Source organism: Hypomesus nipponensis, chromosome 11, assembly GCF_054491055.1.
Source record: "Hypomesus nipponensis isolate SF chromosome 11, ASM5449105v1, whole genome shotgun sequence".
NCBI classification, from domain to species: Eukaryota; Metazoa; Chordata; class Actinopteri; order Osmeriformes; family Osmeridae; genus Hypomesus; species Hypomesus nipponensis.
Window position 1 is genome coordinate 9,534,183 of NC_140371.1, and position 27,794 is coordinate 9,561,976.

General features: G+C 41.8%; 1 protein-coding gene across 2 annotated transcripts; it reads left to right on the top strand.

Moving 5' to 3' along the window:
• Positions 1-23: 23 nt before the first annotated feature.
• Positions 24-20,344, top strand: ccar1 (cell division cycle and apoptosis regulator 1). Of its 2 annotated transcripts, none has more exons than XM_084709652.1 (28): positions 24-106; positions 842-996; positions 1,198-1,373; positions 6,986-7,129; positions 7,794-7,826; positions 7,960-7,992; positions 8,248-8,274; positions 8,645-8,841; positions 8,996-9,122; positions 9,334-9,453; positions 11,334-11,523; positions 11,680-11,821; positions 11,967-12,122; positions 12,364-12,589; positions 12,865-12,978; positions 13,316-13,482; positions 14,276-14,486; positions 15,643-15,726; positions 15,840-16,028; positions 16,202-16,393; positions 16,640-16,852; positions 17,270-17,405; positions 17,624-17,712; positions 17,831-17,977; positions 18,077-18,197; positions 18,271-18,456; positions 18,751-18,956; positions 19,346-20,344. In XM_084709652.1, the coding sequence occupies exons 2-28, from the start codon at positions 885-887 to the stop codon at positions 19,400-19,402; spliced, it is 3,795 nt and encodes a 1,264-aa protein (XP_084565778.1). In that variant the 5' UTR covers positions 24-106; positions 842-884; the 3' UTR covers positions 19,403-20,344. The 2 variants fall into 2 exon arrangements, with proteins under 2 accessions (XP_084565778.1, XP_084565779.1); XM_084709653.1 differs by having other exon boundaries at positions 19,349-20,344.
• The last annotated feature ends 7,450 nt before the right edge of the window (positions 20,345-27,794 follow it).

Sequence of the window (27,794 nt, forward strand, 5' to 3'; positions counted from 1 at the left end):
CTACTTGGAGCTTAGTTACGTAGTGTGTGTTGACGCATGCGCACGTTGCTTAGTAGCAGTCTAGCTTGCTAACTTTACCGGTCTGGTGCATTGACAGAGGACAGTGGTAAGGAGTTCAAACAATAGTTGTTTTTCCGTGTATGTTGCTCACGGTAATTACAATAGAAATGTATATTAGGTGTTTTCTAATTCAACTCTAAAAACTAGTGCTATGTAGGATTGTATGTATTCCTGCCTGGTGACTTAACGCTAATAGCATCAATCACCGCATCGTGTGTTGTCCTCCTGGCCTGGCTAGCAGGCTTGTAACAACAACGTCACCAGAAGGCCTCGCTCACAAAAAACAAACCCGCACAAGCCAGGATGTACTATCCATCTGCTGTTGCTAGCTTGTTAGAAATTGTATGCTAACTAGTTAGCTGCTTAAGCAAGAAATGTAGCTCATCATATAGCTAGCAGGCCGTTACTATTACACACCGTCTTGAGTATTAATGTTTGCAGCACTATGCTGAGCATGCATGTAGCTAGCTAGCTAAGAGCTATGCTTGCTTGCTCTGCTGACGTGGGTATAACAGACAGTCTTTAAAGTTAAGTTACGTTGGCTAGCTGTGTTTTGCAAATATTACTGACTTGAGGCTAGCGTGGAAGCAAACATAAACCAGCTAACTATGCTAATGTATGTGCTACCTTTAAATGATGACTGTCGGCCTTACACGAGCGGCTGAGTCAGCGAATGTGTTGTTAAGTTGTGGTGTTAGCTAGCTATATGATGAAATTTATTTTTAATTGAAGATGGAATGACTATCAGTGTTAATGCGTAATGTTTTGATTTGTCGTACAGTCGAGAAAAGTGAATTATTTCTGTCAAGACTACCCCTGAACTCATGGCCCAGTTCGGAGGACAAAAAAACCCTCCCTGGGCTGCTCAGTTCGCTGCAACTGCGGTATCCCAGCCTGGCCACTCTGGACAGTCTCTCGACCTGAACAGTCTACACTGTAAGCAGAAACATATAGCTATGAATATTGTTTGTCAACTATACATATGTTGCCATATTTGGATGCATGCTATGCTTAGTAAGTTATCTGTAAAAATAAAATAAAAAAATGATGTAACTGTAACTAAGTTTTAGAGTGGAAAGAGTAGCATCTTCGGTCTTGAATGGCATCACCCATTTTACACTGTCTCCCTCCTTGCAGCTCTGGGAGTGCAGCAACCCTCTCTCCTAGGTGCATCCCCCTCCATGTACTCTCAGCAGTCTGCCCTGGCTGCTGCTTCCCTCAACACCCAGTCAGCTGCCAACTACCAGCTATCTCAGCAGACTGCAGCCTTGCAGCAGCAAGCCGCAGCTGCAGCCGCTGCCGCCTTGCAGCAGGTAAGCTAACTTAACTCAAAAGTGGTGTTGCTGTTAAGTGCTCGACTGATTGAATGCTTCACTGGTATAACCTCGCTTTCTGAAAATGAATTGACCTTGCAGATAACATTTTAAAGGGGTCATTGATTGCTAAATCGATTTTACCGTGTCAAAGTTGAATTATGACAGTTTGGTGGGTAAAATTGACATACAGTGAACTTCAAAGCCCATTGACACCTCTTTCCTATCTAAATCTCACAACTTGAAACTTCAGCTGTAAAACGATTGGTTTTGAAAAAGCTGTATTTGTGACGTCACAGATATAGCATCACCTTTGTCACGCCCCAACGTTTACAGTGGGGTGAAAAAGTGTTTTCCCCCTTCCGGATTTGTAATTTTTTTGCATGTTGGGCACACTTAAATGTTTCAGATCATCAAACAAATTTAAATATATGACAAAGATAACAAGTAAACACAAAATGCAGTTTTAAATGAAGGTTTTTATTATTAAGAAGAAAACAAAATCCAAACCTACATGGCCCTGTGTGAAAGTGTTTGCCCCCCCAGTTATAAAATAACTTAACTGTGGTTTAACACACAAGTTACATTTCTCTAGCCACAACCTGGTTTGTGAATGCTGACACTTTTCATAATCTTCCAAAGGAACCAGACACTCGGCGGGCATGGCTGATGTTTTTCTATGAGAAGATACCTTTTAAGTTTGACACTCATTTATTCATTTGCTCAAACCATTTCGCCAAAGACAGTTTTGAATGAAAATCTTGGACTTGGAAATTTAAAGAAGAATTTGCTATAGTCAGCCGCTGTTGCTGAAAAGAGGTGCTGTTCCAACCATAGGGTTCCAACCGTATGCTTATCACAAATGCAAGCTGTATGTATGATTTTGTCGCTAACAGTTATCCTATTAGCAATTCTAACGTCTTCTGTATCTAATAGGTACAGTAGAATACTAAATACGTTTCAAAACACAATCAGCATACCGTAGCTACCTACCATACCTTATTTAGCAAAATGACTCTAGCTAGACTAGCCTTAGTTGGCATTAGAAGGGAAGCTTTCGAAAATATAGCCAGAAAACGAATAGCAGTCTAGCCTATTGCTAAAATCTGTTTAGATTATCTATTTGAAAGAACTGGAGAAAGGCAGGTGCTAGATACAGGATACGTGACATTGCTAGTAACTGTTACCGACAATCATACTACAGCTTGCAGTTGTGATGAACAAAAAGGATTGAAACGCACCTCTTTTGAGCAACAGCTTCATATAAAATCCTGCTTTACAATGTAAATTACATTGTCCCAGGTTTTGAAAACAGTCCTTGGTGAAATGGTTCGAGCAAATGTGCAATTGAGGGTCGAACTGCACAGGGAGCTTCTACGGCTACGGTAGACAAACATCAGCCATGCCCGTCAAGTCAATGTTAGCTAGACTCTAGCTCATCTGCCTTTTATTAACGCTGATTTGCAAGGAAAGCAAGAACAGCTAGATATCGAAAACACCTAGACTCTGTAGGCATGTAGAGCATAGGTAGAATGTGTGATTTAGGCTAGTTTTACGCAAGAGCATAGGTAGAATGTGTGATGATTTAGCCTAGTTTATTGTCAATGGGGCCAACGCGTTATTTCATGTTCCTGAATGTGTGTCATTCAAATAAATAACCTGTGCTGTCATGTAAATCTACAATTCACGATTTATGTTTGTCCAGATCTTTTTCAGGTTATTTTTCATTTTATTTTTCAGCAAGATATCTAGCTAGCACTAACTGAAGCTGAGTTGAATCACGATATAGTTTGGTTGCTAAACTGTAATGTTACCCACTTAAATCAATCCTGTTTGCTTCGACAACAGAAGTGGTCAAGTGGAAACAACTAACATAATTTCAAATGATATGTAGTCAATCTGTTGAAAAGTGTTGTCTAGACACAATAGATATATTTGCACGTTTTTATTTCAAGTATCCACCTTTGATGTTTCCCACGAGGGCTGTTGTTGGACATGTTGCGTTTTTGCTCTGCAGCTTCACAAAAACCAACCAATCAGCGCGCAGCATATTCATGAGCATACCATAAAAGGAGAAAACCAAGCGTATTTTCCCAGGACAATTTCACAAGAAGCACTAGGGGGCATGTATGGAGGATTATAGAGGCCAATACAAAATAAATAAATACTGGGATAAATAAATAACTATATAACATAAAGCTTAAATAAATGACTAATTATATAATGAAATGCCTAATTGACATACAAAATATATAAATTACAAATTAAATGAGACACTAAATATATAAATGTTACATGTGATACAATATTGGCCCTGACTGACACAGACATCAATAAAAATGTGTTCACGATCCTCGGCAAGCTGGTACAGCATAGGGGTGGGCGAATCAATCTCAAGACCGATAGTATCGATACTAACGTTGGTATCACTAGCCTATTGATTGATACTGGCGTGATAAGATCGATACTTAAGTTTCAATTTCTGTTCTCTACATTCAGTACACAATTCCCGTTACATCATAGTGGTTGTAATTTGTGCAAACACGTCTAACTTTGCTCAAGCTCACTTTGCCCCTCCCCTGCTAGGCTGTGAGTTGTTGCCGTCGTGTACGTGCAGTAACACGACTCAGCGGCACACACTAACAGTATTTTTACAAAACCCTTTGTCCTGATTTTATTATGATCATAATCATGAACAAGTAATTCAAAGAAAAATCAGATGACCACGAAAATTCACATTTTAAATTGTAATTCAAATTTTCATACTGATGCAGTTGCATTCACTTCATAAATTATGAGGCATTGCGCCCTCGACACGAAAGTAGATAAACTGCTTTTCTAAGTAAAAAGTAACATTGCAAATCAGCAATATTGGTATTGGCAGGGGCGCCATATGGCCCTGTATTTACTCCTTGGTATCGGATCAATACCACATTTGGCAGTATCGCACACCCCTAGCAGCTGCAGAGTGAGGCGATAGAGGATCCCTCTTGATCAACTGCTTGAGCCTGCCTGGTGTGTAATACTGTTTATTCACCAATCAGAAGTTACACCGTGGATAAATGTAAGGATAAACACATGTAACATTTATATATTTAGTGTCTCATTTAATTTGTAATGTATATATTTTAATTAGGCATTTCATTATATAATTAGTCTAGGGCTGCAACAACGAATCGATTTAAATTGATTAAAATCGATTATTAAAAGTGTTGGGTACGAATTTCTTTATCAATTTGTTGCGTTGCACAATTATTATACCACTCAATAAGTCGCGAAGATGTTAAAGTATATATTTTTTTTAAGTTTAGTTGAGCGCGGAGCAGAACCGAGGTAGAGAAAAGACCATCGGATAGACGTTGTTGAGTAACGTTATTCTGAAACACATGGAGGAGAAATCATTACGACTTAAGTCATCCAAGGTGTGCAGCATTTCACACTAAATACGTCGAAAAGGTGTGTTAATTGACCGAGGTGAAGTTACTTTCATATTCGACATTCGTCTCACATTCTGAAGACGCTACTTTGCAGCGTCGTGTTAGGGACCAGGTGAAAACTGCCCACACTATTAAAAAAAATGTAGACTTTTATAATATTTGTATGAATATAAAACCTCAAAGAGACACCAGAGTATCTTAACAATATCTGGTATCTTTCCACAGCCTCTACTTTTTCAATTAAGTTTCAAATAAAATGATAGAAAATCACTAATCTTTGAAAATTGCTTAATCCTCGCAAATCCTAACTTTTTTCAAAATTGTGTCAAAAAATCTTACATTTACACCAGATTATTCTAATAAAGTCTGGTCTACTTCCACAACCTTTCAATTTTCAAAAATGTTTTAAACAAAACTCAAATAAATTGCTAATCTCTGAAAATAGCATTAAATCCACGCTAATATTAATAACTGTTTTCAAAATTGTGTGCCTGTTTGTGTACATTCTGAAGATTTTTTGCACTGTGAATTTGCACTGTCAGTTCTGTTTTTGGATAAAGGGTTGGAAATAAATGCTTTTTTGTTTACTTTTTTATCCGATTCATCGATTAATCAAAAAAAAAAAGAATCGACAGATTAATCTATTACTAAAATAATCGTTAGTTGCAGCCCTAAATTAGTCACTTATTTAGTCTTTGTGTTATATAATTATTTATTTATTTAACAACCTTCTGATTATCAGCCCGACTCCCTAACCGCTCAGCCATCTGACCCCACGTCTCGTATAGTTATGTATATCGTCCCCCCTCCCCAACATGTTTTAAATGTGTGATGCATCACCCCACACAGGGCTCCAGACTAACTTTTTTTACTAGGAGCACAGTAGCCCCTAATTGAAAATTTTAGGAGCGCAAGCAGAAAATTTAATGGCACACCTTATATTGACCTGCAATGCATTTATTAAAGGTGACATGACATGAAAACTTCATTTTATGAGGTTATTTAACATTAATATGAGTTCCCCTAGCCTGCCTTTGGTCCCCCAGTGGCTAGAATTTTCGATAGGTCTAAACAAAGCCCTGGGTGTTCTTCTCCGCCTTTGACAAAATGAAGGCTCAAACGCTCTGTTTGAAAATCTCCTCCAAGTGACGTAGATACGAGAAAGGTTACCTCCCCTCTCTCTGCTTTGCCCGCCCAGATCATCTGGCCCGCCCATTAGAAACTGAGCTACAGTACCACCGTGCAAGGGCAAGTGCGATATCGGGTTTTCCTGGAGAGATCATGGCGAGCAAACTGATTGTGGGACTACTTGTAGTGGCTATAATTCTGCACCATCCTTCATTTTTTCATTCAATATTTTGCATAATAATACATAAATGTATTAATTGTTATCCAGTGAAATTAGGGATTTATTTTAGCAAGGGGGTTTACGTTTAGCACTTTTGCAAGGCACTGTATTCATGTCACATTCTCATTGGGGGCTGAGCACCCCTAAAGGTCTGATCCTAGAATCGCCCCTGCGACGCACCATATGAGCTTGAGTTTAAATACATTATTTAATGTGACATTACGTACTGTACATGCAAGTCTTCGCTAAATGACTTGTATATGTATGATGCACTTTTCGATCAGTCCTCCGACACCACCACACCATACTTGCCGAGTATAACAGCGCAACAGCTCAAACACAGGCAGGGATACAGTAGCAACGCTAGTGCTAAATAAGTATTTAGCTGCTAAGGTTCCATGACGCCGGGTAAGAAGGGCTCGTGAAACTGCTCACCAAAAGAACGAAGGGGCACCCACTTGTCTGGCATGTTCGTAGGAACCTAGCGAAAAATATCCTAAACGTTCCAAGACTTTTAGCTAGGTTTATAGGTACCTAGCGAAAAATAGCCTCAACTTTCCTAGACTTAAAGCTACGGTACTAATGCAGAAGGAAAGCTGATATCGCTGTCTTACTAGAACATCGTATCTATGCGTTGTTGCTAACGTGTGCTGACATTGTGCACACCCAATGAATTCAAAATGTGTAGGTCGCACATGCGCGAGTGCTTGTAAAAAATGCTCGCACTGTCTCAAAAACTGACCATTTGGTCGCAGTCTGGAGCCCTGCCACAGTAAGCCTACCAATCAGATGACCACAACTCTTATATCTGTCCTTATATATCACAGTCTCAGATAAACTCAGCCCTGCAGCAGTATCAACAGCAGCAGCAGCAACAACAACAACAACAACACCAACAGCAGCAGCAACAGCAACAGCAGCCACCTCCGCAGCCACCACCACAACAGCAGCTCTACAATGTCCCTCACCAGGTATTAGTTGTTGTTGCCGTCGACTTGTTTTAGGTTTTAGGCTACTGTGTCAAGAACTGTACTTGGACTGAAAGTTCAAGCGTTTTCTAATAGCCATTTTTGTGACTCATTCGACATTTGTTATGTTTATATGAGTACATATTCCTATTTTAAAGGAAAACATCCAGTAAGTAATGTTTGAGGTTTTTACAGTCTGTCACAGAGTTTTGATAAAGGCTTGTTAGTACTCTACTGACGATGACTATTGAGCCAACTAGGTTTAGTGGTACATATTTGGGATGATGGCCGGCAATCAGTGTCACAGTGTGTCAACAAAACAAATGATTGCACAGATACCTTAATCATGTTCCTACAGAAAGTATTATATCCCACAGAAGTCTGTTCACATCATCAGTTTTACACACAGTTTTACATATGCTTGTAACTTCTAATTTATTATAAGGTTGTTCCCATTTTAAGGTTTTTAGTCTTCCCTTTGTGGAGGTTGAGTTCTCCAAGGGTGTTGCTGTATTATGGTATTCGATGTTGGATGAAGATAGACTTGCATGTAGACAATGTAAACTAAAACATCTTTCACTAAGATGTCAAGTGCCAAAATCTAAAATAATTAATGTTGAACAACGCTCTTACTACTGTTTTTGCGTGTGCACCCTATCAACAACAGCAACATCGGCATCCCTCAACAGACTCTTATGGGGTAAGCAGAGCTGAAGTATCAAAAGCAGGTGTTTAACATTGGTGTGGCGATGTGGACTTTTGTCAAGCAGTGTCAACCAGACACTCCCTGCCTGTGTACGCTACATATGACATTCTTTTCCCTCTCTTCACAGCTCCCACAGCCCCAGCAGGCGCTGCTGACTCAGGTAATGGCTGACAAGCATGTCTATACTGATATTTTTCTCTTCCAGCAATGTTGTGCTTTTGCTATTGTTAGCTAATGCTGACAGTTAATGAGTATAACCGCTTAGCCTAGCCTTAATCGGTGAGAACCGGTTTGACACCGCATTCTTAGAACTCACCTGTCAAATAAAAATATGGAATCAATTATGAATGTATATTGAAAGTGGAAAATGACTTTCTCCTCTTGTGTAATGTTCCTCCCTCTACCTACGACAAAGAACTGGACGGGTGAAAACAAGTTTCCGGTAAGCACCCGGGCACATTCACCAATCCTGTTTTTTCAGATCAGTTTAGTGAAAAGAAAGAATGCCACTGGGAAAAGAACCAGGCAAGTGAGTCTTGCATATGTAAAGACGCCTCTGACTACCCTCTCCGAGTCACAATACAGACAGTTCCTTGGCACCAACTACTGAAATACTGTTAGAACCCTGCCTTTGTGGTTCTTTATCTGTACAATATGTACAATTTGTATGTTTCTTTGGATAAAAAGCATTTGTTAAATGAATAAAATGTAACATAAATAAGATTAGTCAGACAACTGTAAGTGGTAAAATGGATGGATGGAAGAATCTAATCTGTACTCCCCCTGCATCACTCTTTTCTCTGCTTCCTTAGCCCCCTGTGGCCTTGCCGACTAGTCTAAGCCTGTCCAACCCCCAGCAGACAGCCCAGATTACAGTGTCCTATCCCACACCTCGCTCCAGCCACCAGCAGCAGACCCAGCCCCAGAAACAGCGTGTCTTCACTGGTGTGGTCAACAAGCTACATGACACCTTCGGATTTGTGGACGAGGATGTTTTCTTCCAGCTCAGGTGAGGAAAGCGATGTAATGACGGTTTACTAAGCTTTCACCTAGTTGTCTTGTGTGTTAAGGTCTGGATCAACTGAAGAATGTGTGACTGTGCTAGACGCTCCATGGCGAAGAAGTCTAATCGTTTGAGTAATGAGATGTTCTTGTCCTGTCAGTGCGGTGAAGGGGAAGACTCCTCAGGTGGGCGACAGGGTCCTAGTGGAGGCTGTGTACAACCCCAACATGCCCTTCAAATGGAACGCTCAACGCATCCAGACCTTACCTCAGTTAGCCAACCAGTCGGTGAGAACTTTCAGTAGCTGCACCAAAAAGCAGGAAACTTTTAGAAAGTGATAAATTGCTATCTGTGTGGGCCAAAAATCATGGTGGTTGAAAACAAGTTGTTTATTTGAAATGTGTGACAGCTATGGCTAGTCAATTAAATCAAATCTTGCCACCAGGACTTTTGAGGTGTGTGTGTTTTTGACTGCTCTGTTCTCAATCCCCCCCATAGCACCAACAGCAGCCCCAGCCCTTACCTCAAGTTTCCCCACAGCTGGGCAACTTTTACCCTGATCCAGGGATGCAGCAACGCTACTCAGACATGCACTCCGTCGTGGACAACAGACAAAATGTAACCCCACCCCACCCACCCCTGCCCTGGCCTGCCCCCTTATACACTCTGGGATTCTCCCTCCCTCTGCTCTCTTTCTATTGTCCTGCTCCTCTTCTTTCTTTCCTTTTAATCTACGTGGCCCAACTTGTGTTGCTTTAAGGCCCTGTTACGTATAGAGCTTAATTTATGTTGGCTATTTGTGGAGAATTCTATTTGGGAGTGTATTTCCCTGTCTTTCAGATTACTTCTTTACATTATATATATATATATATATATATATAAATATTTTGTATATTAGTGGTGGGCATAGATTCATTTTTTAAATCTAGATTAATCTCACTGTAATCTTGGTGTTAATCTAGATTAAAATGGCTCATTTGAATTCCGCCGAAGGCATTCAGAATATGTGTGCTACCCAAATAATGACTAAAAGTAAGTCTTTGAGAACGGGTTTCTCAAGCCAGGTGGCGCATTAGACCAGGGGCTCATCTCCTGTTTCCAAAATGCATCACAAACTGATTGAGAAAGCTGTTCTACTATGATTGGTGAGAAAAATAAGTTATGTTCAATAAGATCTACTTGTGTTTATTAACTGCTTATTACATGAGTTAGCTTGGCTGGATAGAGCTGTGCTGACGGGCTTGCCTTGGTTGCACTCAAACATAGTAATTTGATAACGACTCTTCCCCTGCACTACATCAGTGCTTGGCCCGGCATCTTCCACATTAGCTAAGGGAGGCTTTGCGTTTAGGTGGTATTTGAGACAGGAAGAACTCCTACAGTAAACAAATTCCAAATAGCACAAGGTGCAAACCACCTTAGTCTTGTCGAAGTTTCCATTGGGAAGCTTCTTAAATACATTTTCCCCTCAAGCAAACCAGGCGGCTTCATAGCTGCATCCATGTTAGCACGTCAAGTTTGATGTGATAATTTCATACACAAGGCACACACACAGGTTCGAAGACTCGTTCTCGCCACCTACAGTGCAATTTGTCTAGGTATACAGCCGCGCTAAAATATCAAGGTGAAAGTCATCATAGCTTGCGTAGTATAGACCCAGCTCCCAACCCAACTTTGAGAATAGATTAACGGCAATATTTATTTATTTTTTATTTATTTATTGCAGCACGTTTATGCAGATAACGGCCCACCACTTATATATATATATATATATATAGATATAGATAGTAATGATAGTATGGATTTCTTAAAATCCATATCCACTGCTGTCTAGTTTTCCTCATTTTGTTTCTCAATTATCTTTTCAATTTTGTGCTTGTGTTACCGCTAATGATGTAACGAAAAATCTCTCTACAGGGTAAATTTGCAATTTTACAGTGAATTAAAAGTTTTTTTAAAGGTGCTAACCATAATATATTTTGTTTAAAAAGTGGCAAGAGATTTTGGTGCCCTCATGTCCACATTAAATTTGTATTCTTCTACATTCTACTAATTGTGATGAAGGCTCACATGTTGAGCTGTTGAATTCATTGATAACTTAAATTAATAAAGAATTCAAAGAATTCATTGGGGAATGCATCTTAAATACACTTTCTCTTCACTGTTTTAACAACTTGTATATCAAATCTGTCACAATTTTTCACTTCACAAACAGGCCAGGACATTCTCACCTCACAGTTGGTCAAATGTGAAAATACATTTTTCCTATTAAAAAAAACAAAGGAAAAGCAAAGCTATGCTGAATTTTCTCTTGAAATATGGTACTTCCTCAATTACCCTTCCTTTCTCTACAGAAGTAGGGGACATGTTATCTTATTCCATCTAGAAAATGTATATTTTCTTTGCAAAACACTTGTTTGTTTACATATATACACCACTAGCTCTACACCTAAGTCACATTAACTTCTGTCTTCTCTCTTATCTCTCTGTCTCCCCAGAGCCAACCTCCAGGCCCTATGATGAAGCCTGCTCCTACCATGCTGCAGTCTCTACCACCACCCACAAGCTTCAATGTCCCCACCCAGGGTCCCCCTCCCTCTCTTCTGCAGGCCCAGCTCTCTGCTGCCTCCCTGGCTCCCCTCCTCCAGAACCCTCCCCAGCCCCTGCTGCCACAGCCTCCTCCCAAAGGTAGGGGACACTCTCCACATGATACTAATTCTACATGATTAGCCCAAAATTACATGTAGGACATTTGAAGTGTAGTATAAACAGATTGTGTGTCCTCACTATGTTTTCTTCTTTTGGACGTATTTTTCTTTGTGCACTTTGGGCCCCATTGTGTAGACGTGTTCTCAGGGGGTCTCCTCCAGCCCCCAGTGAGAATGATGCCCCAGCCTCAGCCCGTCAGACGAATGGACCCCACACCTCGCTTCCCCAACCGCAACGACCGTCCGGAACTCATCCTAAGGACCAAGGATGAACGCAGGTCAGGGTTATATACAGTATAACCTGGACTTACACATCAGATCAGACTCAGTACTTTTGTCTCTATATAAACAAATCATCTTCCTATTGAAGCTAATCCCGAACACATTGAAACAAATTGCCTTTTCCATCTTTCCTCACTCCAGTCGCGAGAGGGACCGCGAACGTCGGCGGTCACGGGAACGCTCGCCCACACGCAAGCGTTCCAGAGACCGCTCCCCACGGCGTGACCGCTCCCCTAGACGTCCCCGGAGGGCGGCCCCCCGCTACACTGTCCAGTTCTCCAAGTTCAGCTTGGATGGGTGGGTGACACAACAACCATGTCTGACGAACACAAAAGATTGAATAGTTAGATTTAATAGATTAAAATGATGTCGAATTTTGTATGAGCAGCTGAGAAACAACGAAAAAGGTTATCGACTGACGACCGCTAATATTTCTTAGAGAGAGCCTAAAATGACTGTATTGTGTACAAGAAAGTCTTCAACCTGTAGCTGCAGCTAGGACACCAGGGTAATGGCGCGGTTCTGTTCCCCGCTTCAGATGTAACTGTGACATGATGGAGCTGAGGCGGCGTTACCAGAGCCTCTACATCCCCAGTGACTTTTTTGACGCCGTCTTCACCTGGGTGGACGCCTTCCCCCTGGCGCGCCCCTTCCAGTTCGGCAACTACTGTAACTTCCACATCATGCACAAGGAGGTGGACTCGCTGGTCAAGAACACAGCCGTGCTCGACCCACCTGACGCCAACCACACCTACAGCGCCAAGGTAGGACACTGACAGTTTTTCTATTTTCTGTTTATACCTTTCACTACAGTACTTGTTTTATCTTTATCTGTGTAATTTCTGTTTATCGTTTTCTCGTATGTACGAACCTACTTTGTAATAAATGTGATTCAGAAGTTCCTAATCAGGGTATTTGTTCACATGTGGGATGCATTTGATCCACTTAACTTTAGATCTGACTACCCAATACCTATAATCTGCTTTGGGCTCCATTCTGAATTTGCGTTGACACTTAAAATGATCCGTCTACCCTGTAGGTGATGCTGCTGGCAAACCCCAGCCTAGAAGAACTCTATCATAAGTCCTGTGCTCTCGCTGAGGACCCCCAGGAACTTAGAGATGCCTTCCAACACCCCGCCCGCCTCATTAAGGTACGCACCCAAACGGACAAAATGGTAAATGGATGACGAGGGTTAGTGACGATGCACATGCTTAGCTGTCAAATACCTGACAAGGGAACACATTCCATTACTGAACTCACACCCACTAGTGTCACCCATTCTGGATTTGATTGAGTTTTTCCATCCGAAGTCTGGTTTGTTTGGTTTGTTATGGATTAAGCATCAGGATTACATGTGTAGGTCTATAGAGAAACCCTCTCTTTTTTTCTTTCTGTCTGTTGCTTTCTTGTTTTGTCCTTCTCCCATACCCTCGCCTTTTCTGTTAAACTCAACTAATGCCCTTTATTACCTCTTCTCTCTCTTTCAGTTCCTGGTAGGAATGAGGGGCAAGGATGAGGCCATGGCCATCGGGGGTCACTGGTCACCCTCTCTAGATGGAGCGGACCCAGAAAAGGATGCTTCTGTCCTCATAAAGACAGCCATACGCTGTTGTAAGGCTCTCACAGGCATTGACCTGAGTTTGTGCACTCAGTGGTAAGTACCTGTTCTCTTTCCAACAATTTCCTTCCTCTCCTAGACGGTGTTTCTAAATGACTAGGCCTGCAGTTACTAAAACCCAGAATCTGTATTCCGTGCTATATGGTTTTAGTACCTTGGCTCAAAACTCTTAATCTCTGACATGTTTGTTGGCTTTTTTTGTTAATTAGAGTAATGACTATAATTTTTTTATTTGCCTCCTTAATTATTTGTCCCATCGGTTATTGTGTGACACCGTCCTGCGTCTTTTATCTATGTGGTTATGAATGAATGAGTACGTTGTCGGAAGAAGTCGCCTGGACCAGAAGACGTCACCATTGCTTTGTTTAAATTTTCTTTTGACTCTGTTAAATATCTTACATATTTAACTTGCTTTTACTGTCCTGTTTATTCTTTTTCTTTTCTGACACAACCCTGTGCTACATAAACTATCAAAAATGAGTACAAAATACTGAGCAAAGATTGGCTGAAAGGGGGATAATGGCAGGACCGGGGGCTATTCTTTGTTTTTGTCTGTCAACTTTTCCAAAATGGCCGCCGTTACCTGTGACAACCGTTGGAGAGCTGCAGATTGGGTTTCCATATGCTAATGATGTCTGTTTTTGTGTGTGTGTTTGTGGGGGTGAGGGCAGGGCTCACTGTAATGAAGTCAAAGACCATTCAGTGGCGGGTGGCACTATAGCCTACACAGTATGCAGGGTGGGGGAGGCTAGCCCTAGCAAAGGCTGGTCTATGAAATGTGTCCTGACCAGAATGTTTCTTTCCAATGCGCCTTCTTCCTTTGCGACAGGTATCGTTTTGCAGAGATTCGCTATCACCGCCCTGAGGAGACACACAAGGGGCGGACAGTCCCTGCACATGTGGAGACAGTGGTTTTGTTTCTCCCGGATGTTTGGCATTGTCTTCCTACCCGCTCAGAGTGGGAGGGGCTGTCGCGCGGACTCCGGGAGCAGCTGGCTGAGAAGCTGTCGGCCGAGCGAAAGGAGGCGGATGGAGAACAGGCACTGAACCGCTAATCCCTCTCTTCTCATTTCCGCTTCTCACAGGAAGGCACAGGAATTACTAAACAAACAAGAAATACAATACAACACAACACAGTACATGCCACCACCATTCACACAAGCGCACACACAGAGACATCACCACAGGCAAAGTACTGTACTACCAGACCCCTAGGCTTCTTCCTTTCACCCCCCAAACCCCTTCCCCTCTGCTCCAACTACTCCATTCCTCCATCTGCACTTCCACTCTCCCTCAACCCAGAAGACACATACAGTGGAAGGAGACTAGGTTCTATTGTAATGACACCTCTGCAACTGGTAAAACAGCTTCCAGCTCCCTTAAACCGTCGCTAATTAGGCACCAAGTTTGGCTTTCATGGGATATGGGAATTGATGTGAATTAATTAATTTGGTTGAAAATCTCTTCAACCAACCATGCATGTGGCTTTAGAATGCCCTAAAATTCCTCATAATTAAATAATTTGCTTGGAACCAATGAATATTCTGAACAGACTGCTGGAACCTGCAGAGCCAGTTGTGAGAATACCTGTGTTGGTTCTAGAATCGTGTCCTTTCTATATGATTGATTGATTTATTTTAACCTCAGTTCGATACCAGCTGAACTCCAAAAGAAATCCTCCCCTAAGTTTTGTCTGATGTCTGTCCCGTGTTTTTGGAGTCTACACTCTTATTGGGCTTTAAGTAGAGATTGGTTTTCCTTATGACATAGATTGAAACAGGAATAAAATACCCAAATCACACTCAAATAGGAGTTTAGGGATACTGCATACACACTCAGTTTGGAGACCAGCTCTCAGTTCACCCGATGTACTCACAGACCTTTTTGGAGCCACTGTCATTGATTTACCTTTTTGTGTTCCACAGAACTGCTTTGATTGGCCGCTGGGGGGGGCACTTTCCGTGGGGTTGATAAGAGCTTAGAGAGCTTCCCTGTGTACCCTACAGTAGCAGTGGACTTTTACCCAGTCGAGAGCTCATTAGGACTATGAGAGAAAGATGTGACCTTGCTTCTTGCACGGATCAACTTTTGTTTTCACAAGTTGAAACTGGGGAGAAGTGGTGTGTTGACGGTCTGCTGTCCCTCTCTTCTTGCCTTCCCTCTCTCTCTCTTCTCTGTATAAATGACACTCTGAAGGAGGAAGAGGAGAAAGATGAAGAAGAGTTGAAGGAGGTTACCACGCCCACACATTGGGCCAAGCTCGACCCTAAATCGATGAAGGTAAGACTGTGGCGGTTTGAAGTTCATCCTTACTTCTCAATACCCGTGTTTACCCATACAGTAGACTCACAAGCAGGTAATACAGTGCTGCCTCTCCCCCTTCTCTCCTGTAGGTGAACGACCTGCGTAAAGAGCTGGAGTCTCGCTCCCTGAGCTCCAAGGGGCTGAAGTCTCAACTGATTGCCCGCCTGACCAAGCAGCTGAAGGTGGAGGAGCAGGTGGAGGAGGCCAAGGAGCCTGAGAAACCAGAGAGCCTGGCCCCCGAGGAGGAGGAGCCCCAGCGTGTCGAAGAGGACAGAGAGGTGATGAACTAGCTAGTACAGGGGTCTGGTTAGCATAAAGATTAAACTAGAAAAGACCCAGCAAACGGAGCGCTCTTCACAGCTTCCGTATATTGAGGTTGGAGCACTTAATTGTGGTAGAGTTGTTGCCTTTCTCCTCATTTTTTTTTTCTTTCTCCTACTGTCCCTCACAGGAGGAGGAGAAGAAGAAGCAGGAAGAGCTGGAGCGCCAGCGCAGAGAGAAGCGGTATATTCTCCCCGACGAGCCCACCATCATCGTCCACCCAAACTGGGCAGCCAAGAGTGGCAAGTTTGACTGCAGCATAATGTCACTCAGCGTGCTACTGGACTACCGGCTGGAGGATAACAAGGAGCACTCGTTTGAGGTGAGACAAAACAACTGCTTTTTTTATGGGGTGGTAAAGTCCAGAGGAGTGGTGCTTCTGAAACCAGTTTGCCAAGTACTCAGCATCAAAAGATAATTGTCTTACCTTACTCCGACGTGTAGACTGTCGAGGGATTTGTTGTGCATGGGTGTATATATAGTATTTTATTTATTACTTCCTTCTATGAACCACTCTCTGTCTTTACTGAACCTGTCTCACTTTGTGACATCCCACCCCCACATCCAGGTGTCCTTGTTTGCAGAGCTTTTTAATGAGATGCTGCAGAGGGACTTTGGGTACCGCATCTACAAAGCCCTTGCCTCCGTGCCCTCCAAGGATGACAAGAAGGAGAAGAAGGAGAAAGCCAAGAAGGAGGCGGAGAAACGGGACGTGAAGAAGGAGGATGAGAATGGAGAGCCGGCATTAAAGAAGCCGAAGGAGGAAGAGGACAAAAAGAAGGTGAGTGTAGTACTTTTCCCATCTACAGTGCCTGTCAAAAGTTTGGAAACACCTAGCTTTTCATTTTTGAAAGACACATGCGCCACCTGTTTTTCATTGTTTTAATCCATGAATTCAAACACTCAATCCCGGTCTGTAGGGCATTTAACCGACATGTATACAATGAGTTTCTCCAAATATTGCCGACAGTTTGTTGAAAATTAAGCTTTTAGTACCAATATCTGTTCAAATTGTGTTGTAGTGAATCATACCGTTAAATTAGTTTGTTGCATATAAACAATAGAAACATCCATGTATCTCTCAAAAATCAAATAATACTTGATGTTTGACTGGCACTGTACTCCTAAAAGAATCCTCAGAAGAAAAAAAAATATATAAAAAATGATTGGCCTTCTATCTGACCATGTTAAATAAAAGGAGGACGACAAGGAGAGAGTACTGAAGAAAGAAGAGTCTCGTGATGAAGAGGAGAACGAGGACGAGAGCAGCAACACCAACGCTGAGGAATATGACCCACTAGAGGCCGAAGACGCTGATGATGATGATGATGACGGTACGGCCCACTTCCCACACATCCCACAAAGTCTCTCTAAGTTCAACTAGTCAGGAGAGCTATTTCTAAAAGCTGGAAAACAGGCAGGCTTATCATGTGATACCAGATACCACAGTATCTGGGACCTGCATAGATCCAAATAAAAGTCCCCTAAAGTGACATTTGTCCTACTCATCCTTATCTTCTGTGCGTACACTAAGACATGTGCTTGTCCTCAGATAAGGATGACGAAGACTCCAATGGCAGAGACAGGAGGGATGAGCGCAGAGATGACAGGAAGTCCAAGGACAGGTCCTCCAAAGACAAGGTCAGTCTTTCTGACTGTTCTAGATTCTTCCGCTGATGTGGTTTTGTTGTGCTGCAGTATGTTAAGTGCAGTGTATATGTACAGTTAAGTGTGTGTGTGTGTGTGTGTGTGTGTGTAGGAGAAGGAGAAGAAGCAGATGGTGACCTACAACAAGGACCTGTTAATGGCATTTGTCTACTTTGACCAGAGCCACTGTGGCTACTTGCTTGAGAAAGACCTAGAGGAGATTATGTACACTCTGGGCCTGCACCTGTCCCGTGCTCAGGTACACACTCACACGGGGCCTACATTTGCATTTGAAAAGTGAAAGGATTCCAACTGCTGTGAGTCTAAATGTCCACAATGTATGTGTGTCTGTTTCCAGGTAAAGAAATTGTTAAACAAGCCAGTGGTGAGAGAATCCTGCTTCTACCGCAAACTGACCGATCGGGCGAAGGATGAGGCAGCTCTGTCTTTCAGCGAAATCCAGCTGGAGAACTTGCTTGGTGAGACGCGCAACCGAAATCTCTCACCCCCCAAAAACAACAAATCGACCCTGACGTTCTGCCTCTTTCTTAGGGAACCGAGCTCTGCTGGCCGGCCCCAAGGCCAGCGCCAAGGCTGCTGAGGGCTCCGAGTCTGGCAGTCTGATCGTCTTCAACGGGGCCATGGTGGACGTGGGCAGCATGATGCAGAAGCTGGACAAGAGCGAGAAGGCTCGGGAGGAGATTGAACAGAAACTTATGCTCCAGGATTCCAAAATGGGTATGTGGAGCAGTGAATCTCCTTAAACGTAAAAAAAAAAAAAGTTTAGATGAGAATGGTAAAAACAGTGGGAGAGGATGCTGTGTGATTAGTTTGAGGTTAACAGTCAAGTCTCTGTTTGCTTTTCACTACATCAAGCACACCGGTATGGTTCTCCACACCTACAATCAATATTTTGTCTACAATCAAACTTTTACCTTATTTGTACAATGAATACCCGCAAAGTACCAAGGGGTCGGAATAAAGTAAAAGTTAGTAAAGATAATAGATGGCCTCCTGTGTGTTTGCTTTTAGATGAAGGTGCTAAAGTGATGATGCAGCTGGAGCAGGAGAACGGTGAGATGGCCAAGGAGCTCCAGGAGATAAAGAGCCACCTGGAGCAGACAGAAGAGAGTCTGAAGGTGGTGGAGGAGCAGAAGTCCCATTTCTGCAGCCAGCTCCACAAGACGGCTGACAGCCTCACTTCCACCATGAAGGAGCTACTGGGAACCCTGCAGAGGGTAACACACATCAGGATTAACTTTTTTTGTTTTACTGTTAAGTTCCTCTAAACCATATTATACAATCCATGTCATTTTTCAGTGCACTAAACCTGAATTAATCAAAAAATGTTGATTCAATGAATGATGGGCCCATGCCCCATCCCTCAAGGGACCTTGAACCACAGGCTGTCATTCACAAATGATGATTTGTTCTTAATTGGTCTATAGCTGAATAAAGATAAAAATGTATCTGAAAAAGATAAAATCAGATTCCTACTAAGGAACGTTTTGGTATCATACCCGACATGTACTGTGGACATGGCATTGTGCTTATTTAACTGATCAATCTGCACCATTGTAGCTTATCTGTCATGTGACTCACTAACTGCACAACTGCTTTCCTCCAGAAGTTGCCCTCTGAAGCCGAAGACCAAAAATCTCAATCGAATGGTTCAGACGAATGAATGAAGACTCAAACGATGGAATCTTCTTTTAAACTTGTAAATAGATTAATTTGACAACCTGTTTTGTTTGGAAGTTTTTTTGTTGACATTCTTCCTCATGGCCATGTATGTATAGATGATTATTGATTGGTTGGTTATGTTTTCATGTTACCTCATGGTTTACCTTCGAAAAGGGTACATTCATTTTGTCTGTTAAACTGATTAAAGTTGTATTATTGGGGTAAATTGTGAATCGTTCCAATATTGTAAAGAAAATCTTAACAAACTTGATATTTAAAAATAGTTTTGTTCAAGCTTGTGTTAATCTTAAATTCTTATGGAATTAGTTATTCATATTTGTAACAGAAATTTGGCTTAAGTTCATTTCCTTTTTACTTATTACTTTGCCAAACATGCTAGTCTGAATACCACTGCACCACATTTATGCCAGTATGTGTGAGTTGTACTTATCAAAGAAATCAAATTAGCAATAATGATGTTATTTATGTTCAAGTGGATTCACAAAGTTTATAAAAAATATATTAAACTATGTTTGGGTAATGAGGGAAAGAATTTCAAACAATCTGACACAATAACAGTTATCTTTCTCTGTTGACTGGGCTGTTAACTGATGTTGCCACTTGTATGAACTTCACTGACCTGGCTAGCAGAGTAAATCGTATTTTCCAATAGGAAGCCATTTACAAATCTAAGCTGAATGTTTCACAAAATAGAAAGAATTGTTTGAAAATGAACCTTAATATTTTGAGCCCTTAATTATTTTGTACTCTAGGAGGTTTGGGGGCTTGTTCTTGAGCTAGACAGGGTAACTTGGCTGATGTGACATATGGAGTTGGGAAGATACCCTAAATCTAATGAGCCCAAAGCTGCCCAGTGCACATTATTTTTCTATCGACAATGTATGATTGCCTGTGCAAAATATAAATGGTTCATTTTAACTCATCTTTGTGTCCTTGCTGTATTTTTCATTAGTTCTATGAGTGGGAGTTGGATGCATGTTTAACATTGAAGGAAGCGTAAGTCATTTTCTCACTATTACCAGTAGTGGGCAGTATATAACACAATACCAGATATTGTTAATTTGGTATAGTGAAGAACAGCAAATTTGCAGTAGACAATCCTAGGATTCAGTTGTCTTTAGTTCAAAAGTAAACTGACTAAAAGCAACTTAATCTATCTAATTGAAATGCGTTGTAGAGAAGCAGGGTTGAGATGTGGATTGAGATGTGCCTAAACTTGTAACCCTTGAACAGTGCATTAGCTGCAATGTCTGATATAGACTAAAGAGAATAATTCAATAGAAAGAGAGGCACCTGCTCCTGAGCCACTTCCATATTCTTTAGCTTTGAAGTTATAACAAAAGACTTGTCAGGGTAACCTCTCTGTGTGCATTATTAGGGTGTGCCTTACTGCTGTTGATGTTATGTCTGTTGTTATCCTTTGTCTCTTTCATACACACACACTCGCTGAAACTTGCATACATAAAAGCTACTGCGGATGTGATAGGAAGGGAGTTCTTCCCCTACACATTCCAAGGAGAACTTCCTATATGGAAGACAATAGCCATGAAAACAAATGACTACTTGGAACCAATATATGTCTCCAAGTTCGGCTGTTGCATTAATTTGGTCCTTTATCCTCTCTCCTTGATGACTGCATGTCCTGCAGAGGGATCTGATGTCCAGCCAGAGGTCAAACCCACTTGGAGGCCAGTGTGACATTTCTGAATGTCTGCCTCCGCTCCTCCTCAAAGGGCCATCACCTTCACCAGACGGTTAGGATTCCATCACCTCAATGTGTTCCCAATATGGTTCCAGGTATGTGTTGTGAGGATGGTGTTAGTATTCTATAGAGAATAGGGTGGACTGAACAGCACAAAGTCCTCTTTCAGCCTCTGCTTGCTACAATTTTGGAAATAGGCATAACTAGTGCAGAAGAGTTTTCCCATAGGTTGCTTACATTTACATTTAGTCATTTAGCAGACGCTCTTATCCAGAGCGACTTACAGTAAGTACAGGGACATTCCCCCGAGGCAAGTAGGGTGAAGTGCCTTGCCCAAGGACACGGCCAGGAATCAAACCGGCAACCTTCTGATGAATAGCCCGATTACCAAACCGCTCAGCCATCTGACCCCTGCTTGCAGCAGCTGTGAGTTTGTTGAGTCATGACTCGTGGCAGGGTCCCCTTTTGATCTAAAGATGACGTACTTGATGGGTCATGAGAAAGAAAAGGTTGGGAAGGAATTAGATCTATACATTTGTTTCCGCCCATCTGTGTCATTTCTTTAGGACACTCAGCTTAGTTTAACAAAACCTACCTCTCCAGTGCCATGATATATATTTCAACTGTCTATCGGGGCTTTTGTCATCATGTCCTCTTTTGAATAGGTGGCACACAAACCTTCTTCCTGAGCAACACAAACCTTTAAACTCCAGCTGTAGTACACTGTGTGTGATGTGTGTGTGTGTAATGAAATCCAATCCTGCCATGGAGAGCAGTGCAGGTAACCCCACTCCCCAGCCCCAACAGAGGCCTTTTGTGGTTTCCTCTCCCCTCCTTTTTAACCCCCTGCTATCAAAGGGCTAAGAGTTGCACACACACAGGCTGGTCTGTGGACAATCAGTCCATTTTAATGCAGGGCTGATGTTAAGGGTGGGGAGTTGGCCTGCATACGTTGAGAGAATTGTTTAAGGAACGTATCATGTTGCCATATTTTTCTATCCTTGAGGTTTGTTTTGGTAGTAAAAGGAGGGCTCTGAAGTAGTGGGGGTTGCAATGGGGGAAGCAACATTTGTGGATTGTGGTATAGTATTATACTGGTCTTATTGACACTTGGGAATGGCCAAATATATGGTCCAATTGGTGGTTTACTTCTTTGATGTCACCTCGATGAAATACAGTAAACTCTTCTCTCGTGATTTCATTGTTTGCAGGTATGTGTGTGTTTGTGTGTTTGAGACCTCTCACTCTGGAGGTGTTGATCTGCCCATCATTACCTTCCCTTTTGTACCCTTTGTTGAGCTCTGTCACTCCTCCTCCAGCTGTGCATAGCAGCTTATGGTAGCCAATCATTCTCTACCACCGCCCACCACTGACACCATCCAAATCACATTCTCCTCTATCTAACCCACCCCCATCTACCAGCCGCTTCCACAGTCCTTTATTTCTACCACTAACCTCTCTAAGGTTTGCTATTCTTTGAGTGTCAAGCATTTGCTGTAGTAATTATCATAACAAAGCCACACAGCTTTCCTTGCAGCTTTTGCTGGCCTGACCTGCTGGCTTTTCATAACCCTTCAGGATTTACTGTTTGTGAATTAACTGCATTGTTGTTTTGATTTATTGCCAATGGTGGTGACATCAATGACATAACCCAGACATAGGTGGAAGCCCACAGTCAGGCTGAGATACTGTTAGGCCGAATAACAGAGAGAGGAGAGAAGGTATAAGTTGTTCTTCTCTACCCAATGAGTTTCACTAGCATACTCCTGTCCACTAAAGTCAAACAAACAGTCTCACCGCCCACTTACGTGTTGTTTGATACTTTAGGTAATTGATACATGAGAGGCTCCATTGACTGGCCCCACTTGGCCTCTCCCTGCCTCCCCAGCACCCAGGCCCCTGTGGTAAGAGAGAGGGGACCCTGTTCGGCCCAGGCTTGCTTCAGGCCGCCAGCCTCCTATAGGACTAGGCCAGAGTTAGTAAGGTCGCTAAGGAAACTATCTTCTTTCCTGGCCCTTCCCTGGGAATACTGGGTTACAGTGTGAGAAGGTTTCCAGGTTGTATTTGACAACATGTCTCAGGGGTGTGTGGGGCCGGTGGGAATGCAGGAATGCCACCCCTCTGTGCTTTTTGAACAACCCTCCTAAGAGCCACTTCAAAAGTTTACAACTATCTTTCTTTATAACAGTTTAGGTACAAGTTATTACCCATTTATTACAGAGTCACAAGGTAGCTTATAAAGTAAAATTGTGCCAAAACAAAGAAATTGCGCACAACATTTGATTGCTTGTTCAAATCTCACCTACAACATGTAGAATAAGCATATCACTCATGTACTTGTTATTTATACTTTAGCTCAAAAGAAGACATAATTGCCACTGGAGGCTGCCCTGGAGGAAAGCGTGTCACCCCAGAAGGTAAACATACAGTGAGAACCAAGACTGCCGGTACCAGCCTACAATTTGTAAAAACAAAAATGTATATGGTGCAATTACATAGCTGGCTTTGTCATGTTTCATGCAAACTTGGCTCAAAACGTCAACTACCATGCAGTAGGTTGCTATAATACAAATCTTCATATAATGTTTTTGTGTAGACATTGTGTCATTCTGTCTGACTTTCCAGTCCACCCGTGGTAGCCAACTGGTAGCAGGAGATCGTTTTGTGAGGTGTCTATAAGAGCAGTCAGGTTTGTGAACTTTTAATTAAGATTTGTGAATAAAGTGAAACGACATACAAGGTTGGTGTGCTACTTGTTGTTGCTACTTTGCTTTTTCTGTCCATAGTCACAGTTGCCTTTCTTGGTCCAACCTCACTAACTGCATTATGTGCATAATTGTTTGCTGTTTCCTCTAAAGTGATGAAAGAGATGCACTTCCTCAGGAAACTAACATGAATAGGCCCTACTGCAGCTTTCAGATTTATTTTATCATCAGTATTGTTTGCTCTGAGATTGGGTAAATATTGTCACCTTGCTGGCAATCTTGACAGGTTTTTCAATCTGTCTTGGTCTCCTCCTGCTCTCTCCAGCCCCCTCTCCTATCGTTCCCTCCCATCCTCCTCTCCTTATTGAAGTGCTAAGCTCTAAACCAGTCCAGGAAGTCACAGGGAGGTATTTCCTGCATGCTTTGGGTCACCTTGGAGCAGGGGTCGCTAGAAACAGTTGGAGGTCAGTTGTCCATGTTTGTGAGTCTGTGTATGTGCGTGATTGTGAGTGTGTGCTACATCCTTCTCTGCCTCTGAAAAAGCTTCTGCCAGTGCGTTCCCTTAATGAACCTCATATGTGGCGGTGTTTGATGTCACTTTGCAGCAGAAGTTCTCAGGCTCTGCTTCTTTAGTTCAAAGCTGTGGTCATTTACACCTGAGTTGTAATAGTTAGACTTGAACATGTCATTAGAATGGTAATGCAGTGACAGGTGATATAACACAGACCCACAGAGAGCTAAATCCCTGGTCAGGTTGACCGAGTCTGCATATGACTAAAGAGTCTCTGGTATTCAGCTATAGAGCTATGTATGGGTGGCCAGAACACAATTTTAAAGATTTTTTGTCTTCACAGTTTTAGAGGCCTGCTGGCATGGGCAGAAGATATCCTTACAAGAACAGCATGTTGATAACCCAACAAAACTTTTATGATTTTATTGACGTTAACGTTTGTGGGAGTTTGCAGGTGAGACATGGCAAAGAAGATTCAATTTCCAACCTTCTCTGACTCACACCCAGACTCAAAGTGCAGCTAGAGATACCTTGCATACATCTGTGATTTCCAGCCTGTCTGTGCACGTGTGTTTGTCTGTGCGTATTTGTGTGTGTTTTTGTAAACCCACCTGCAACTCACTCACCAGCTATTAACAAACCACATAACATCTGCATAGGACAGGAAGATGTGCACACATTACCATACAGAAGGACAATGACAAATTGTACATAATGGAAGACACAAGTCTAAACAAAGGCTGAAAATGAGAGGCTCTTTTGCAGCGGCTCTATGTAAGTACTATAGTAAATACCCTCACCATCCTCAAGCACCAAATTAATCTGACTGAAGCCCTTGAGTTTTAGACCAAAGCAGCTCTCATCAAGCCAATCTGGGTATCTGCTCACTCTGTACACTAAGTGTGTTGCAGGCTTGAATTAGGAAACCATTGATTTCTGCTGTAAAGCACTCAAGCATGCATCTGTTTCTGTCTTTAACCAAATCAATATATACTGACGAGATGGAACACAAACCAGGTTGATTCTCCTTTGATCTAAGCTGCAGTGGGAGGGTGTTGAAATAATGAAGGCATAAAAAGAGAACAGGCCAGGATTGGCACTGAAAGACATCGAGTAGAGAGATGCTAATCCAAGAAAAAAAAACAAGTTTGAAGATTTTTGATGTAGAAAGGGTAATTTCCATAATGAAGTACATTTTAAATATAGTATACATGTAGAGCTATTATGGTACTCATAGTATTGAATCAGCCTTAAGTTTGCATTACACCAGATTAAGTCAATTTTGTTTGTGTGTATGTATGTGAAAGAGAGTTCCAGTTTTGTTAGACAGTTATCTTCATAGGGTGTCGGCCTCCTGTTTACGGCACATATCCGGAATTATTTAGGCTTGTAAAGGGTATCGTGGTGATATACGATGTGTAGTTAGTAATATTATTTAAAATTCGATTTTTTCTTAGATTTTTATAGTCTCCACTGTTTGGCTGTGTGTGAAGAGGGAGAGAGCGTTCTCTGACTACTGTTGGAAGACTGGCAATACCTGGCCTAAACTTTAACCATCATATTCCCTTCTCCTCCATGGCTGAGCAAATCAATTCAGAGCTTCTGTATCCAGTATCAGCTCTCTCACCAGAAGGGGTTACTGTAGTTACACATCCTAGATTCCAAAAATCAGTTTATTTCTGTGTCCTGCGGTATGGAAATCTAGGCTGATCTAGGTTCTGAAGATAAAGCTGTTCTCCAGGGCCTCTACATTGTCATGGGTTAGTAACATTTCCACATTTTCCAAATGAATTCCGGTGGGCTTTTGTGATGATTGGAGTTTTGTGTTTTTTGGCCATGGAGGTATAGGGAAAATCTTCTTTAAGTCAGAATATTTCCCAAACGTATGACCACTTGTAGTAGTAACAGATGTATTGGCATGTACATGGAAAATCTGACATTTGATTTTTGGATAACATTTGGTTGATTAGCATATCGGATTCAAAACATACTGTGTAATACAAAAAAATGTAACCTGATATGTAACCTTACAAGACACCTGATCCTAAATATTTTGAATATAAGCATGCAGAGACACAAATGCGTGAACACACACAAACACACACACACAGTCAAACAGAAACACACGATCACACAGAGAAAATTAAATCTTGGCAAAATAATTTCAGACAATTATAGTACCTTGCTTTACAATGCTACCTTATAATCAGTTCCACCAGTAGACTAAACATTTAGTGAAAATGCTTCTAGGTTTCTAAATATTGTTCTATTGTCTACTCCTAGACTGCTGAGAAGTATATTTGTTAGTAGTCAACATTAACTGTTGACAATGGTATGACATTTTCATGCCAAAACAGAACAATTGATGACTTTATTAAATCATTAAATTATTTCTGTTTATGCACAATAAAACATTTCTGGTTATCTTTGAGGTCATGTTTAATGGGTAATTTATTTGTTTCATGAGCAAAATGAAACTTTTGAAACTCAAAATCAAATATGAACTTCCCAGTGTTTGTATCCACAGATTTCTTCCAAGTCCAAACTGCACTAGACTGCACACCACTTTCCTTCCATGGGGAAACATTGCCATAATTCACCCTGGGCTGAGTGGGTGATGTATTCTTTTCATGTACAGAGGAAGCGCAATATCCTGTTCCAGCACTGAGCTTAATACCACACTGAGTCAGGGTGGCCCCTTCTCAAGGACCTGAGTGCTCCTGGAACTAGAGCCACAGGGCTTTCTCAGGCTGTGATATATAAGGTGTCTGTCTGTCTCTGCCTCTTTGTCCGGTTGTTAGGACCTCAGTAAAAGCCCAGACTAATGGGGTGTATGTTTAAAAAACATATGGGGGAATGGTTCTCATAATCTGCCTGCCGTTCCCCCTGCTTGACACACACATATTATCCTCTCTATGGCATTATCAGCAGAGGTGTTGGTCTCATAACACAAGATTATTCTGTAGGAGATGGTAACACAAGCTGTCGAGCATGGCACGTAAAAACATGGGCTTATGTGAGTGATATATCTCTCATCAAAGCATACTTTCAATCTAGGCATCTTCAAATGTATCTTTTAACTTAATTGATAATTAAAAAAACATTTAAACAAAACTCAAGATGTGTTTTACAATGAATACTTATATATTTTACTGTCCTCCCCTGCTGCTGTTTACTGCCATGTTAGTTTTGCTGTGACTGAAGGACTTTTGGATACAAAGTAGTAATTCTAGTCCAATTCAAGATGTTTTGCAGGATGATAAAAATACATTACCTAAAAATACAAGACCTAATACTTTTGATGTTGAATGTCAATTACGGCAACGCTGCCAAATATTCATCAGTAATTGTCAGTGATGTAGCATATTTTTCTGTGTGTGCAAACATTTTAAACGTGCAAAGGAAAACAGCTGTTGAGGGTTTCACTGTACAGCCACTAAGAACAAGACAAACT

Bases quoted from the DNA above. Each gene is read 5' to 3' on its own strand.
- ccar1 (XM_084709652.1), top strand. From the start codon at position 885: ATGGCCCAGTTCGGAGGACAAAAAAACCCTCCCTGGGCTGCTCAGTTC. The intron at 12,123-12,363 runs GTGGGTGACACA...TCCCCGCTTCAG, and splicing joins TCCAAGTTCAGCTTGGATGG to ATGTAACTGTGACATGATGG. The intron at 17,713-17,830 runs GTCAGTCTTTCT...GTGTGTGTGTAG, and splicing joins ACAGGTCCTCCAAAGACAAG to GAGAAGGAGAAGAAGCAGAT.